The sequence below is a fragment of the Vitis vinifera genome, chromosome 12 (assembly GCF_030704535.1).
Source record: "Vitis vinifera cultivar Pinot Noir 40024 chromosome 12, ASM3070453v1".
Taxonomy (NCBI): Eukaryota; Viridiplantae; Streptophyta; class Magnoliopsida; order Vitales; family Vitaceae; genus Vitis; species Vitis vinifera.
In genome coordinates, this window is record NC_081816.1 from 23,630,949 (window position 1) to 23,645,081 (window position 14,133).

At 35.1% G+C, this 14,133-nt stretch overlaps 1 protein-coding gene across 1 annotated transcript; it reads left to right on the top strand.

Moving 5' to 3' along the window:
* The first annotated feature begins 11,876 nt into the window (after positions 1–11,876).
* LOC109123505 (probable disease resistance protein At1g15890) lies at positions 11,877–13,767 on the top strand. Its single transcript, XM_019223432.1, has 3 exons — positions 11,877–11,906; positions 12,012–12,672; positions 13,232–13,767. Exons 1-3 carry the CDS (start codon positions 11,877–11,879, stop codon positions 13,765–13,767), a joined length of 1,227 nt encoding a protein of 408 aa, XP_019078977.1.
* The last annotated feature ends 366 nt before the right edge of the window (positions 13,768–14,133 follow it).

Sequence of the window (14,133 nt, forward strand, 5' to 3'; positions counted from 1 at the left end):
CATGTACCGTTTGAAGCTATGGATTCCTGACTTCCTAAGATTTAAAATGATATATGGTATGCATAATTTGAGCTCCATGAAGTGCTCCAAAAACGTATCTAACAGTAGAAAAATTTGGTGCGGCTGCAACATTTCGTTCAGCTTTGCATAGTCGTCTTCAAACGGCCATAACTTATTTGTTTCAAATCCAAATCATGCATCGTTTAAAGCATTGGATTCCTGACTTCCCAAGCTTAAAAATGACATATCATATGCATAATTTGAGCTCCAGTAAGTGCTTCAAAAATGTGTCCAACAGTAGCGAAATTTTCGCACTCGAATTCGCACGTTGGAATGAATTTCGCACCTTGAATTGTGGTGTGCGAAATTGATGCACCTTGAACTGAGATTTTCGCACCTTGTTTCACACGGTACGAAAATGGGCTTGAGGTGTGCGAAATGGCACTCATGTGCCAGGAGGTGGTTTCGCACGGTGCGAAAATTTTTCGCACCTTGGATTGAGGTGTGCGAAATTGATGCACCTTGAACTGAGATTTTCGCACCTTGGAATGAATTTCGCACCTTGAATAGTGGTGTGCGAAATTTTCGCACCTTGTTTTGCACGGTGCAAAAATGGGCTTGAGGTGTGCGAAATGGCACTCGTGTGCCAGGAGGTGTTTCGCACGGTGCGAAATTTTTCGCACCTTGGATTGAGGTGTGCGAAATTCCCGCTCAGCTCGGTCCAGTTTTCTTGCAATGACCATAACTTTTTCGTTTCAACTCCGATTTGGACACCGTTTGAAGCATTGGACTCCTGACTTCCCGAGATTCGAAACGGTATATAGTATGTATAAAATGGACTCGAGGAAGTGCTCCAAAATATGTCCCAAAGTGGAAACAGAACCAATGGCCAGAATTCTCTCTTCTCTTCCTTTTCTTTCATCATTTTTGCATTTCCTCCTACAATGATAACTTCAAAACTCATCTTAAAAACATATTAAAACTAAATTAAAGCTAAGAATTCAAACTAAAACATGCATAAATTTAAAGAAAGCATAGAATTTAAATGAAGCTTATCGCATGTACCCCAAAAAGAAGATGAACTATATAGCTCATCCTCACTCACACACCCACTTCATGTTGAATTCCCCCTGGATTCCAAACAAAATTGGCATCCTTCCCATTTGGTCCAAGGGAATTCGTTTCTCTTCTCTTCCCTAGAGAAGTGAATGCTTTAAAGGATTCAGGTAACCCTTTATCATCTTGAACCTTATGATTTTCAATGGAAGGTTGGTCCATAGAGTTGTCATAGCAATCCCCCACCAAAGTGTTGATCTTCAACACTTTCCTTGATCTTTTTGCATTGGTTCCTTGAAGGTTATGGTGGGGTTGAGGAGGAAGCTTCCTGTTCCCCCTTGCTATGTCGAGATTGGTGAGCTTCTCAATGGAGTCTTGAACTTTTTCTATCCTTAGTGATAGATCACTATAAACCCCCTCCATTCTTACATTTATTGAACTCTCCATATTATCAATCTTTTCATTAAGATGAGAGTTGATCTTTTGTTGCTCACCTACAAAGTCCTCCATGACTTTGCTTATCTTCAAAATGGCTTGCTCCAATGAAGATGTACTCATTGATGGTTGAGGTTGAGGGTGGGTTGTAAGGTTGGGATGGTTTATATACTCAAATGAAGTTGGCATGGCTTGTGGTTGTGCTTCAGTATGCACATTCCTCAATTCAAACTCTTCTATCCTTCTAACCATAGATGCTAGCTTTGCCTTCATGCTCATGTCTTCATTCAAAGCATACTTACTACCCCATTGGCTTTGTTGAACTTGCCTTTTCCCTAATTCAATCCGATCCCTCATGGATAGGTATGCGAATTTTTCCTTCTCATGATCATAATGAGAGCTTTGATCTTCATGTGGAATTTCCATTTCTAAAAAAAAATGATATTCAACTAAGGCTCTTTTCTTCAACTTGTACCAGGGTTCCCTCTTGGTCTCGAATCCAACAAGGAATGCACAAATTGAAATTAAAACGAAAATAAAAGAAAACAGAATAAAAAATTTAACTAAATAAAAACTAAACAAAAAAAATTATAAGAAAACTCACCAAACTTGTGATGAAGATCACAAGTTACCCTTAATGGTTGCTTCACTGTGCTTGTGGCACCTTCCCCGGCAACGGCGCCATTTGATTCGACTCATGGTAACTTAGCTTTAAAGGCGTATCAACAAAATTTATACCTTGAATACTATTACTAAAGTAGCCAAGCTACTATAGCATAGTGGTTCTAGGATCGTTCACTGGGAAGGGTTTTCGCAAACACAAGTGATATTCAAATAAGGAAAATAGGTGATTTTCTTATGGATGTTAGCTTTAAAAGAAGATGTAAATGTTTTAGAAAGATTTAAACTAATCTAAGCTAACATTAAAGACTAAAATGAAAGGGTGTAAAAACAAGTTTCTCAAAGATAGGATAGCTATGCTCTGGCTCTTATGCAAATTGGAAATCTCAGGATAGGCTCCTCGCGTTGGGGTTGCAACTATGGTGATGCTTGCTTCCCGAACCGGTATGGATTTAGCAAATCAAGTTTTAATCATTTAAAATGGCAAAATAGATGGTAGTGAATTTCATCAATGGTTATTCACCTTAGACTTCCTTTGAATGGCTCGTAAGAGATAACTAATGGTCTAAAGCCAAAAGCTTACCAAATATTGGCAACTCAAAGTCATTCTAGGTGATAAACTCACCTTTCAATGGCCATTGAAATTGGTTCTAACGGATTAATGCAAAACTTGGAATTGAAAACCTCACCTTCCAATAGCTCGTAGGAGATAACTAATGGATAGAAATCCAAAAGCTTATCAAGTATTGGCCGTTGGAAGTTGTCCAAAGGAAATAAAAACCAAACTTTGCATTAATGAACCTTTAATGAAAAACGACTACCTTACCTTCCAGGTGCAAGAAATTTCCGTGGGAGTGCATCCAAGCCATCACATAACATCCATACTTTGAGAAACTAAAAGTTTTAGCCAATCATCCTTTGAGGAAAAACCCTCAGAGGTTGTTTGGCTACTAAGAAAATAGAAACGGGAGAGCTCTGTAAATATTCTAAGTGTCAAACGTAATATGTATTCTATATCTATATATCAATATATCAATCTATCAATATATCAATATTTGTTACAACGGATGCAAGGAGATATAAATAGAGAAGTTTTTCCAACCTTCCTAGCTAAGAAATCTTATGATTGGTGGATTACAAGGAGAAGAATGGAAATTTATACAAAAATATCCAAAAGAAAAAGAGTCGGCAAAAATATCCAATTTTCGCACGTTGCAGTTCCAATTTCGCACTTTGGTTTCAGGTGTGCGAAATTCCCACACTTTGGACTGAGGAATTCGCACCTTGATTTCCATCGTGCGAAATTGTCCCTCAGCTTGATGCAGTTGTCTTCCGGAGGCCATATCTTCCTCATTTCAGCTCCAAATCGTACATGGTTTGAATCTTTGGATTCTTGACTTTCTGAGCTTTGAAATGGTATATAGAATGTAGAAAATGGACTTCGGGAAGTGCTCCAAAAGTGGTAAAGAAGACTGCAGCTGCTGTCCTCTATTTTCCTCTTTGCTTCCCTTTGCTTCTCTTTGCTTCTCTCCTTTTGTTGGCTTGCTTTGGTGTAGCTAAAAACTTGCTTTAACTTGTCCAAGAAGCTCCTCCATCATTTGGCATGCTTGAATTGATTCATAAGCTGATAAAAACATGTAAACTTGCCACAAAATGGTTAAAACCAATTACTAAGGACCTTAATGAATTAATTGGGTTAAATGAATATGATTACTACTCAAAGGTGCTTAAAACCATTATAATTAGGTCTACAAAATAGCACTTTTTGGTAGTAATCAAAGATCCTGGATTTCCTTCTCATAATAGCTTAATAGATCTTTATTCATATGGATGGGTCTTACTTTAGTGGGAATATTTTTCTCACAAAAACCTGGTTCATAAAGTAACTTTACCTCATGTTGTTTTCTATACCAGGACGCATTAAGAATGTTAGAGCAAACTTCTCCAACAATCTTATTCTTAAATCTTTCTATGGCATCTTGAGTTTTCTTAGCTTTCAATAAATCTTCAATTCTTACAAGATTAATTTCTTGCCTTAAATGGTTAACATGATATTCTTTAACCTTAATCACCTGATCTCTTAATGTATTTAAATTCCTTTCATCGGGTGAATCAGTGAATTCAAAGAGAATCTCTTTCTCTAAGAGTGTTGTTCCTAATCCTTGGTTATCTACTCTAATAAGGTAGATAGAGTTTAAAAAAGGTACACCTAGTAGGACTTTTTCCTTCAAGTCCTTGACTAGAATGAAAGTTTGCTTAATACAAATGTCTTGGTTACAGATTTGCGCATTTGACAACTTGTACTTAATCTTAAGTCTTTTGCCATTGGCTCCTGAAAGCATTTGCTTAGTTTTTTCATAAAACTGAGTAGGTACTAATCCTTCTTTGAGGCAATTCAAAGCTGCACTTAAATCAATCAAAGCAAGGGTATTAAGGACAAACTTATCCTTGATAACAATAGTTAGAGAGGCTTTCCATTTCTAGAAAATAATTTTATTGACTGTATTCAAGTATGAATCTATCACTTCATCATTGACTTGTGAAGATTCTGGAACCTCTTCAAGGTCACTTTGGTTAACAACAATCTTATTGATTTGATCTTGGAGGTCTGTTAAACCCAAGCTTGTGAATTATCTTAAATCTTAGATTTATTTCTTATATTGTCTTATTTCTTCTTAAAGGTCTCTAATGGTAATATCCTTAGGAGACTTCTGATTAAATGTTGTTAAGATTTCATTAAGGTCATGGGCTTATCGTTTTCTTAATTTCTGGCTTATGGACATATTTCTTAAAAACTTCATAGAGTTCTTGCTTAACATTATCGTCTTCTACCTTTCTTAAAACATCTAAAATGAACTCTTGTTCTTGGCTTTTGACTTTTATAGTCTTGGGTTAGCAATCATAACTGCCCTTAATGCAATCTTCCTAATCACTAGATAACTGACTAGAATTGCTCTCATCAATGTCTAGAAGTTGGTTAATGTCATTTTCATTATCTGAATCAATCATTGGTTTAGATTCTAAGGAATTTAATAATATTTCACAAAGCATTACTTTTAAATCTTCTTAAATGTTCAAGTTATTAACTTTCTTCTTAACTTTACTATCCTTCTTATAGTAACCTACCTTACCACACTTAAAACAGACTGGGTTGGATTATGAGGGGGTTTCTATCTTCTTTTGGGATTCCTTTTTCATTCTTTTTTGGATGTGTCTTTGATGTTTAGTTTCATTTATCCTATATTTTCCATGAGTTCCTCTATTGTTGTGATAAAAGTTTTCCCTACTAGGCTTTCTTGTTACTTGTTTTTTCTTACGTTGCTTAAAAGGGGAATTAGTTTCCTTTTGACTAAATCCAAACTGGCTACAAAATGTGTCAAACTCATTCTTATATATCTTCTGTTGCTTAAGCTTAAAGTCATTGCATAGGATTATTCCTTTTTTTGTGACTATGCTTATGATTTCTCCATATGTCAACTTATCATAAGGGATTTGTCCATTGAATTGTTCCCTTATCTTAATCGTAATCCTCTCAGAGAAAAATCTAGGTAAACTTGAGATAAACTTTTATTTCCAAAAATACTAGTTACAGTCTGATCTTAACATGACTTCGGTTATGAATGTATCTCTGTACCACCTGAAATCATGAAGCTTGGGACACTTAAGGTTGGTCAAAAGATTTTCGGTCTTATCCTCAATTTTTGACAGATTTCCAATGAAGTGTTTTGATATTGAAAATATTAGAGTAGCAATTGCATCTTCTATATCTTGTCTTTCTTCAACTTTAACAACTTCCTTCTTCTCATTAATTCTATAGGCTTTTAGCATATTATTCCTATCATCATGAGTGAGATAGTTATCCTACCATCTTGTTAGCTGACTTGTGAATCCAACAACAATTGTCTGAGTTACAACATGATCTGACAATCTATTGTTCAAATTATAGACTGTACTAACCATTCTCATCTCTTGAAGCTTAGTGAGTATGTTGTACTTAGTCATGTCATCTATGTTCCATTCATAAATGGCACCATTAGTGTAAAAAGCTTGAGTGTACTGGTTTCTTTCCTTATACTGCATATTAGGAAAAGCTGGCCTAGAGTAAAAATTCTTAGTCTTAGGCATTTCTTGGTTATGAAAATTCCTTAAAACTCCTTGGTCTTGAGATTCCTCAAAAATCAGCCTCTGCTTCAAAACTAATTTCTTCATCAATAACATTAATCCTCCAATGAGATAGTTGAGGTGTCTTTGTGACAATTAAGCTATCTTTTACTTTTTGACTTATTTTTTCAATTATATCTTGGTTAATATGAGGATTTTCTTGGAATTTTTTAGAGAACTCAAATGGCTTAAATAAAGGATTAGTGTCTTTCTTAACGAAATGTGTATTAATGTGATCTTGGGTTTCAATGATCTCCTCAACCCTGTTGAGTTGATCACCAATAGTCTTAAGAAACATATTAGTGTAGTTATTTTGTTCCATAATTTTCTTAACGTCTACTACACTAGCAGTTCCTTTATCCTTTGTCTTAATCTTAGAGGATGAAGTTCTTATTATTGTTCCATTAACATTCTTGTCTATCTTAGCCCTTGGAGGATGAATGGATTCTATGACAGTGTCATCACTAGTTTTCCATATCTTAGTTTTTGTGGATGTGTTGTTAATACGCTTACTAGGATACTCTGGATATTTCTCTTGTTTGAAGAGTTCAAACCAGTGTTAACACTTAACATTTTTATGTTATTTTCTTAAGTATGCATAAAATTCTTCTTGGTAGATGGTTCTAAAGACTTTTGGGACTTTACTAAAGAACCAATCTTTTTTTTCCTTATTAGTTTCTGAATAAAAGTATAGTTATAAGAGTTCCTTGTTAATCTCAAACTCTTCACTTATAATATTAATCATGTGTTAATAAGTGGGAGACATATCCAGTGACTCATCCTGTTGTGATCCTTGAGTGGACTCTTTTTCCTCTATGTAAAAGGGTCTAGCTAGGTTCGTGTGACTTCTAACACTAGTTAGCTTAATATTCTTAGGATTTGCTAAAGTGGATCATTCTTCTATCATAGTGGTTCTTATTGGGATAGATAAGTTGGATGCTCTAGAAGGTTCATATTCTGAAATTCTAGGGGTACTAGAATGTATGAATGAGTTGGAGAAAATCAAATCTTCTCCTCCATTTGGGTATTGAACAATTTGTTCAATCCTCTCAGTTCTTTGTTCTATGGATGGAACAACATTAGCAAAATGTCAAGTTTCTTAAAACTCAACTTTATTTATATAATTTTCTTAGGAATGATGAAGTTGGACTTATTCAAGACATATGTGTGGAAGAGTATAATTTCTCCCTTAGGATTGGTGCATAATGCTCCAGATCCAACACTTGTGGTCATACTCTTATAGGCAAATCTTGTGATGATGGAAATAGGATTGTTTTCTTCCTTAAACTTAAATCCATGGGTCTTAACATGGAAAAGAACCGAATCAAGGATGTTGGCATTTCTTAATCTAACTGTGAAGTTAGGGTAACACTAGAAGTAAACATGACCATCATTCAATCCTGCTTGGACTACTCTTATAATAGAACCTCGATAATCAAGATTTCTATTATCCCTTAAACACACGATTATTGAGGTGTTTAAACCTATTCTTGTCAAAGGCTTAATTGCAACTTGAATCATACCAAAGTGTATGAAGTTGTAGTCTTTCTTATGTCTCTCTACGAATCTACTATCTTTGTAAATTAAATTGTAAAAATTTATTCTTTTCCTAACAAAGGTAAATAAAAATCATTTCTTTGTAAATAAAATCATTTTTTTCTTTTTACATATATTATTTTTAATAAATTCTTTTAACAGTATTAAGTATAAATAACTTTCTTGAAAATTGAACACAAGAAAAATTGAATCAAATCATTAATTGAAAATAAATTGAAACTTTTTTTTCTATAAATAAATAAATTGAAACCATTAATTTGAAATTGTTTTTAATGAAATCCTTTGAAATTGATTGAAAAAAATATATTTTTTTTAATAAGTTCAATAAGTCAATGTGCATAATCCTCTTGTCACTTATTTTGTGTATTCTTGTAATTAAGTTTCATCATTATTTTTGTGTATATTGATTTTCACCATAACTTGTACATACTCATTTGTGCGATTATTTTTCTTGGTATATATCCATAATTAATTAATTAATTGCCACAATTTTCTTGATTCATTTAGTAGAGACTGTATGTATACGGGCTTAGAGGGGTGTTATGGCTCACCTGATCCTCCCACCACCATCTGATCATTTATCTATTTTCTTTTTTGTATTTCTTTACTTTAGTAAAACTCATAATCTCATGTTTTTGATGTTTTATATATCGGGATTGGATGTATTACTTGTTTTTGCCCCATAGTGTACTTTCTTAAAGTAATAAATATCTATCATTTTTTTTTTTAGTATACTTGGCATAATCTTATTTTATTTCCTCTACTCATAATTTTTTTTGTTTTTGAAACATGTGGTTTCTCCTATTCTACTCAAACTCCATGTCACTCAGGAGGTACCATTTCCTCCCTGTATTTTCAATCGCTCTTGCCACATTGAGGGCAATGTTCAGCTTGGTTAGGGGGAAGAGAGTTGAGGAAGGAAGTTTTGCTTTTAAATGCTAAGTTATTTTGGTAATTTAGTTGTTTTTGCTTAATTTTTAAAATTTTAAAGTTTTTATTCTACTCTCCATGGTTATTAAGGAAAAATTCTCAAAATGAAATGGGAGAAATTGAATTTTTGTCTTTTTACTTGACTTAGAATTTGTATTATGCTTATTAAAGTTGATGAATTGTTGAAACTTCTATTGAATTCAACCTTAGTTTTTCACTTTAAGCTATTCACACACTATGCACAATAGGTTCCGATTATAAGATGAAAAACTATTTCACCCCCTGAACTTAAGAAAATTTAGACTTGGTACCTTTGACCTTATTTTAATAGTGTTGGGACACCTTATAAAAGGCCAATGAGCCTTTGAAAAAAAAATGTTTTACTTGCCTTGAAACCCGAACAAGGTCTAAGAGGTATATGGTGAAAATCTTTGAAACCTGGTGCCCTAAGCCTTCATTGGTTGGGAGTCACCAACCTCAATGCTCGTTACAAGGGTGAATAGGTGGAGTTTAACATACTGTAGGTGTTTGGGTATTAAATTTCATTCTCAAAAGTTCGGGGTAAAATCCAAGGAGTTAGTGGTCAAAAGATCCTTAAAGCTTGATGCCCTAAGCCTTGATTGGTTGGGAGTCATCAATGGACCCCCGTTACATGGACAATTTAGAAAACAATACCTTTAGCTTTGTACTCCTACAATAAGAAAAAAAAATGTGTGAAATAAATGAGGTGCGTTCTTAGCCTATTGGAGATTGATCAGTTTGCTAAGATTTGAAAAAGAACTAGGTTGGGGAGAGAGATTAGTTCAACATACTATATTCGGAAGCTAATAAGTAACACTTAGATTTTTGTGGAAGAGTAAGGTTTGACCTTTTGGGAGTGGAAATTCTTTTAAAGCTTAAATTTGCATAATGCCTTCTCTTTATGAATTGTGATTAGGCAAGGTATTTGATAACTCTTGTTGAAGTTTGGGTTTTATATCTTTAATGTTCCATGTGAGAATTTGATCATCATGCCACTTAAAATTTTTTGAAGTGATCAACATGATTTTTGTAAATTATAGTACTGTTTATTTTTCTTTTTCTCTCCTTCATTGCTAAGGGACTAGCAATAAGTCGGTTAAGGGGAGTGATTACTACTCAAAAAGTGCTATTTTTTAGCTTGTAAATAACTCTTTTAAACACTTTTGAGTAGTAGTTATTACCTTTTAACTCAATTGGCATGTTAAGGACTCTTGCAAGTGTTTCTAATCAAATTGTGTTAAGTTTTGGTTTTTTTTTTATAGCTTTTTTTTATCACCAAAGCAATCCAAGATTGAGGAGAGTTCTATAGAATCCATGGCAAAATAAATGGAAGCTCATTTTCAAGAAGAATCCAAGCTTTGGAGCTTTGTAGTCCTTTTCCAAAAGCAAATCATGAATGCAAGGAGGAGAAACAAAGAGAGAAATCTAACATGAAGAAATTCAAGAGGACAGCAACTGTTGGACACATTTTGAGCACTTCCTGGAGTCCATTTTATACATACTATATGTCGTTTTGAAGCTCGGGAAGTCATGAGTCCAACGCTTTAAACGGTGCACAAATCAAAGCTGAAATGAAGAAGTTATGGCCATTGGAGGCAAATTGCACCAAGTTAAAAGGCAATTTCGCAAGCTGCGAAATCACAAAGTGCAAGCTGCGAAATCGGCCTTTTTGTGCGAAATGGAGACTTTCAGCTTGCGAAATTTCACAGCTCATGTTGCATGCTGCGAAATCCACCTGAGTGCTTCCAGATATTTGCGATCGACTCTCTTTGTAATCCACCAATCATAGGATTCCTTAGTTAGTAAGTAAGAAGAAAGGGTGAATAACCTCATATATATATTTTGTAATTTTATTTACACAAGACATCTTGGGAGCTTGTTCTCAGATACCAACTTTTGTATAGTTTTGAAGAAAGTAATACACAGAGCTTTGCTCTACCTTACCTACTCATTTTGATTGTATTTTGCTCACCAGCCAAACAAGCTCTGAGGATGTTTCCTTAGAGAATGAGTGGCTAGGCTTTTTGTCTCTTGGAGTTAAGGAAGCTGGGTAAGGTGCCGAATGTAAAAATTGGAAGTTTTTTTGTTTCAGCTTTTAATGAAGAGAAAGTGTGACCCGTTAATGGTTTCTATGTTTTTAGTTAACTTCAAACGCCTTTAAATCACCTGGGCCAACACTTGGTAAGGCAAGTGATCTCCGTCCATTGAGATGCACTAGTTTATCTCTTGCGAGCCTTTGGGAGGTGGTTCAAAGGTAGGATTTTCTAGAATAGCCAACACTTAGTAAGCTTTTAGACTCTAAGGAGACATCCATTAGTTATCTCTTGCAAGATTTTGAAGGGAAATCCAAGGTTAAGGATCACCTTGAATGACAAATGCTAGGTAAGAGGCACGAGCCATTGCAAGATGAATCAATGAGAGAGATTTAGTGTTTGAATCCATTAAAGGGAAGCATTTGTACCACACCGGTTCGAGAAATAACTATATGTTAATTCTCCAATGCGAGAAAAAGATTCAAGTGATCGGAACTCTATTTTTGTATTAGGAGCCTGACCCCAGTGATCCAAAAACTCCAAGAAACACTTTTCTTTGTAATTAAAATCAGTTACTATTTTTGGTTATCTTAAAACCAATCCTTTTTCAACCAAAGTTTATGTTTTCTTTTAAAGCTAACCTTGAAATGAAAAAACACCAATTCAACTTTGAATTAATATTAGTTGTAAATTGAAAACCCTTCCCAGTGAACGATCCTAGAGCCACTATGCTATGCTAGCTGAGGCTATCCTAGTACATGGTGATATAGGTTATAAATTTTTTTGATTACTCCCGTCTGAGGACCGAAATCAAGGTACACCAGTTGATTGAACACCAATCAACAAGACATACACCAGCTGGGCACGGAAATCAATGTAACTGTCTCAAAATTGTGGAGTGAAAAAGGGGTACAAGGTGCAATCCTAAGGCGGCTAAAATTGGATGTAGAACATAATGACGATGTCAACGAAGCTGCTTTGATAATATCTGAAGAATTGAAGGGAAAGAAGTGTTTGATTCTTTTGGATGAAGTGTGGGACTAGATTGATCTAAATAGAATAATGGGAATCGATGAGAACCCGCATAACAAGGTAGTGTTGGCAAGTAGATACCAAGATATTTGTTGTGTCATGGACGCTGATGATCTAGTTGATGTGAAGCCGTTGTCACATATTGATGCTTTTAACATATTCTAGAAAAAGGTTGGCCATTACATTTCTAACCGCTCAATTAGACCACTAGCTTGGGGTGTGGTTGATGAGTGTCATGGGTTGCCACTACTGATAGACAGAGTAGCAAGAACCTTCAAAAAGAAGGGGGAAAATGAAGTGCTTTGGAATGATGGATTGAAACAGTTGAAAAGATGGGACAGTGTCAAGCTCGACGACATGGATGAAGTGCTAGAACGCTTACAGATTTGTTATGATGATTTGAAAGATGGTGAAGAGAATCTTTGCTTTTTGTATGGTGCATTGTATCTCGCAGAAAGAGAGATAGATGTAGATTACTTGTTAGAATGTTGGAAATCTGAAGGTTTTATTAATGATGCAAGTAATTTCAAAAGTGCGCGCAACAGAGGGCATTCGGTACTAAATGAGCTTATCAAGGTATCTTTGCTGGAGAGAAGTGATAATAGTAAATGTGTTACGATGAATAAAGTGCTTCAGAAAATGGCGCTTAGGATCTCATCGCAAAATACAAAGTCCAAATTTTTAGTGAAGCCACCTGAGGAGTTCGAAGATTTCCCCAAGGAGGAAGAATGGGAACAAGCCAGTCGGATTTCTTTGATGGGGAGCCAACAAGGACTTTTACCAAAAACTCTAGATTGTTCTAGTCTCTTAACATTGTTGCTTCGAAGTAATATGCACTTAACTTCCATTCCTAAGTTTTTCTTCCAATCAATGTCCCAACTCAAAGTTCTAGATCTCCATAGCACTGAGATTGCATTACCTCCATAGCACTGAGATTGCATTACTGTCTTCATCCTTATTCAACTTGATTTACCTCAAAGCGCTCTATTTAAATTCCTGCTCTAAGTTGGAAGAAATCCCATCTCGTGTGAAAGCACTTACGTGTCTTAAGTGTTGGACATTCGAAAAACCAAACTCAATTTACTTCAAATTGGAAGTTTAGTATCATTGAAGTGTTTGCGATTATCATTGTGTAATTTTGATATTGCAAACTATACTGAAGCACAAGTGTCAACGTTTGATTTGTTGCAGGAATTGAATATTGATGTTGGTTCACTGGAAGAAGGGTGGGACAAGATTGTAGATCCAGTAATAAAGGAAAAAATTGACTTATCTTCGATTTTGTTTCCCTAAAGTAGACTGCCTTGGCGTATTTGTTCAAGAATGACCTGTGTGGGAGGAGGGTTCCTTGACATTTCATTTTGCTATTGGTTGCCATAACTCAGCCTTTGCTCAAATCCTCGAGTCTATTGATCATCCAGGCCACAACATCTTGAAGTTGGTCAATGGTGATGATGTAAGTCCTATAATCATGAAGGTGCTAATGGAAACCAATGCATTGGGACTAATTGACTACGGAGTTTCAAGTCTATTGGATTTTAGCATTGAGAATATGAATAGGATATCTAATTGTTTGATTAAAGGATGCAGTAAAATTAAGACCATTATCGATGGTGATCGAGTATCAGAGGCTGTGCTACAATCGTTGGAAAATTTGCACATAACCGATGTCCCAAATTTGGAAAACATTTGGCAGGGGCCTGTTCAAGCTCGAAGTTTGTCTCAATTAACAACTGTGACATTAAGTAAATGTCCGAAGTTGAAGATGATATTCTCTGAAGGTATGATTCGACAATTTCTTCGACTGAAGCACTTGAGAGTTGAAGAATGCTGTCAAATTGAAAAGATTATCATGGAATCCAAGCATACACAACTAAAAAACCAAGCACTTCCGGAGTTAAAGACCCATAGTACTCTTTGATCTTCCAAAACTAACAAGCATTTGGACTAAAGATTCATTATAGTGGCCATTTTTACAAGAAGTTAAGATATCCAAGTGTTCCCAATTGAAGAGTTTACCTTTCAACAAGGTCATCCATTGAATGCTAACAATCATGGTGAGGAGCACTAGTATGAGAAGATGATGCCATTGAACAAAGATTATTGCCTCTTTGCATCCTCAACTAGCTCCTTTGATTTCATCTCCTGTGCTGCAGTTTTATTGTAAAGCTAATCAGGATAGTTGCTGTTGTTGAGGCAAAGTATGTTTGTGTGTAGGATTCAAAAACTTTGGCATGCACTTGCTTGAGATTGACTATCTTTTTCTTGTATTAATTTTTTTTTAGAT

Coding starts and splice junctions, on each gene's coding strand:
- LOC109123505 (XM_019223432.1), top strand. CDS start 11,877: ATGGGAATCGATGAGAACCCGCATAACAAG. Junction 11,907..12,011: donor ATGAGAACCCGCATAACAAG/GTAGTGTTGGCA, acceptor AACATATTCTAG/AAAAAGGTTGGCCATTACAT. Junction 12,673..13,231: donor CTTAACATTGTTGCTTCGAA/GTAATATGCACT, acceptor GCCATAACTCAG/CCTTTGCTCAAATCCTCGAG.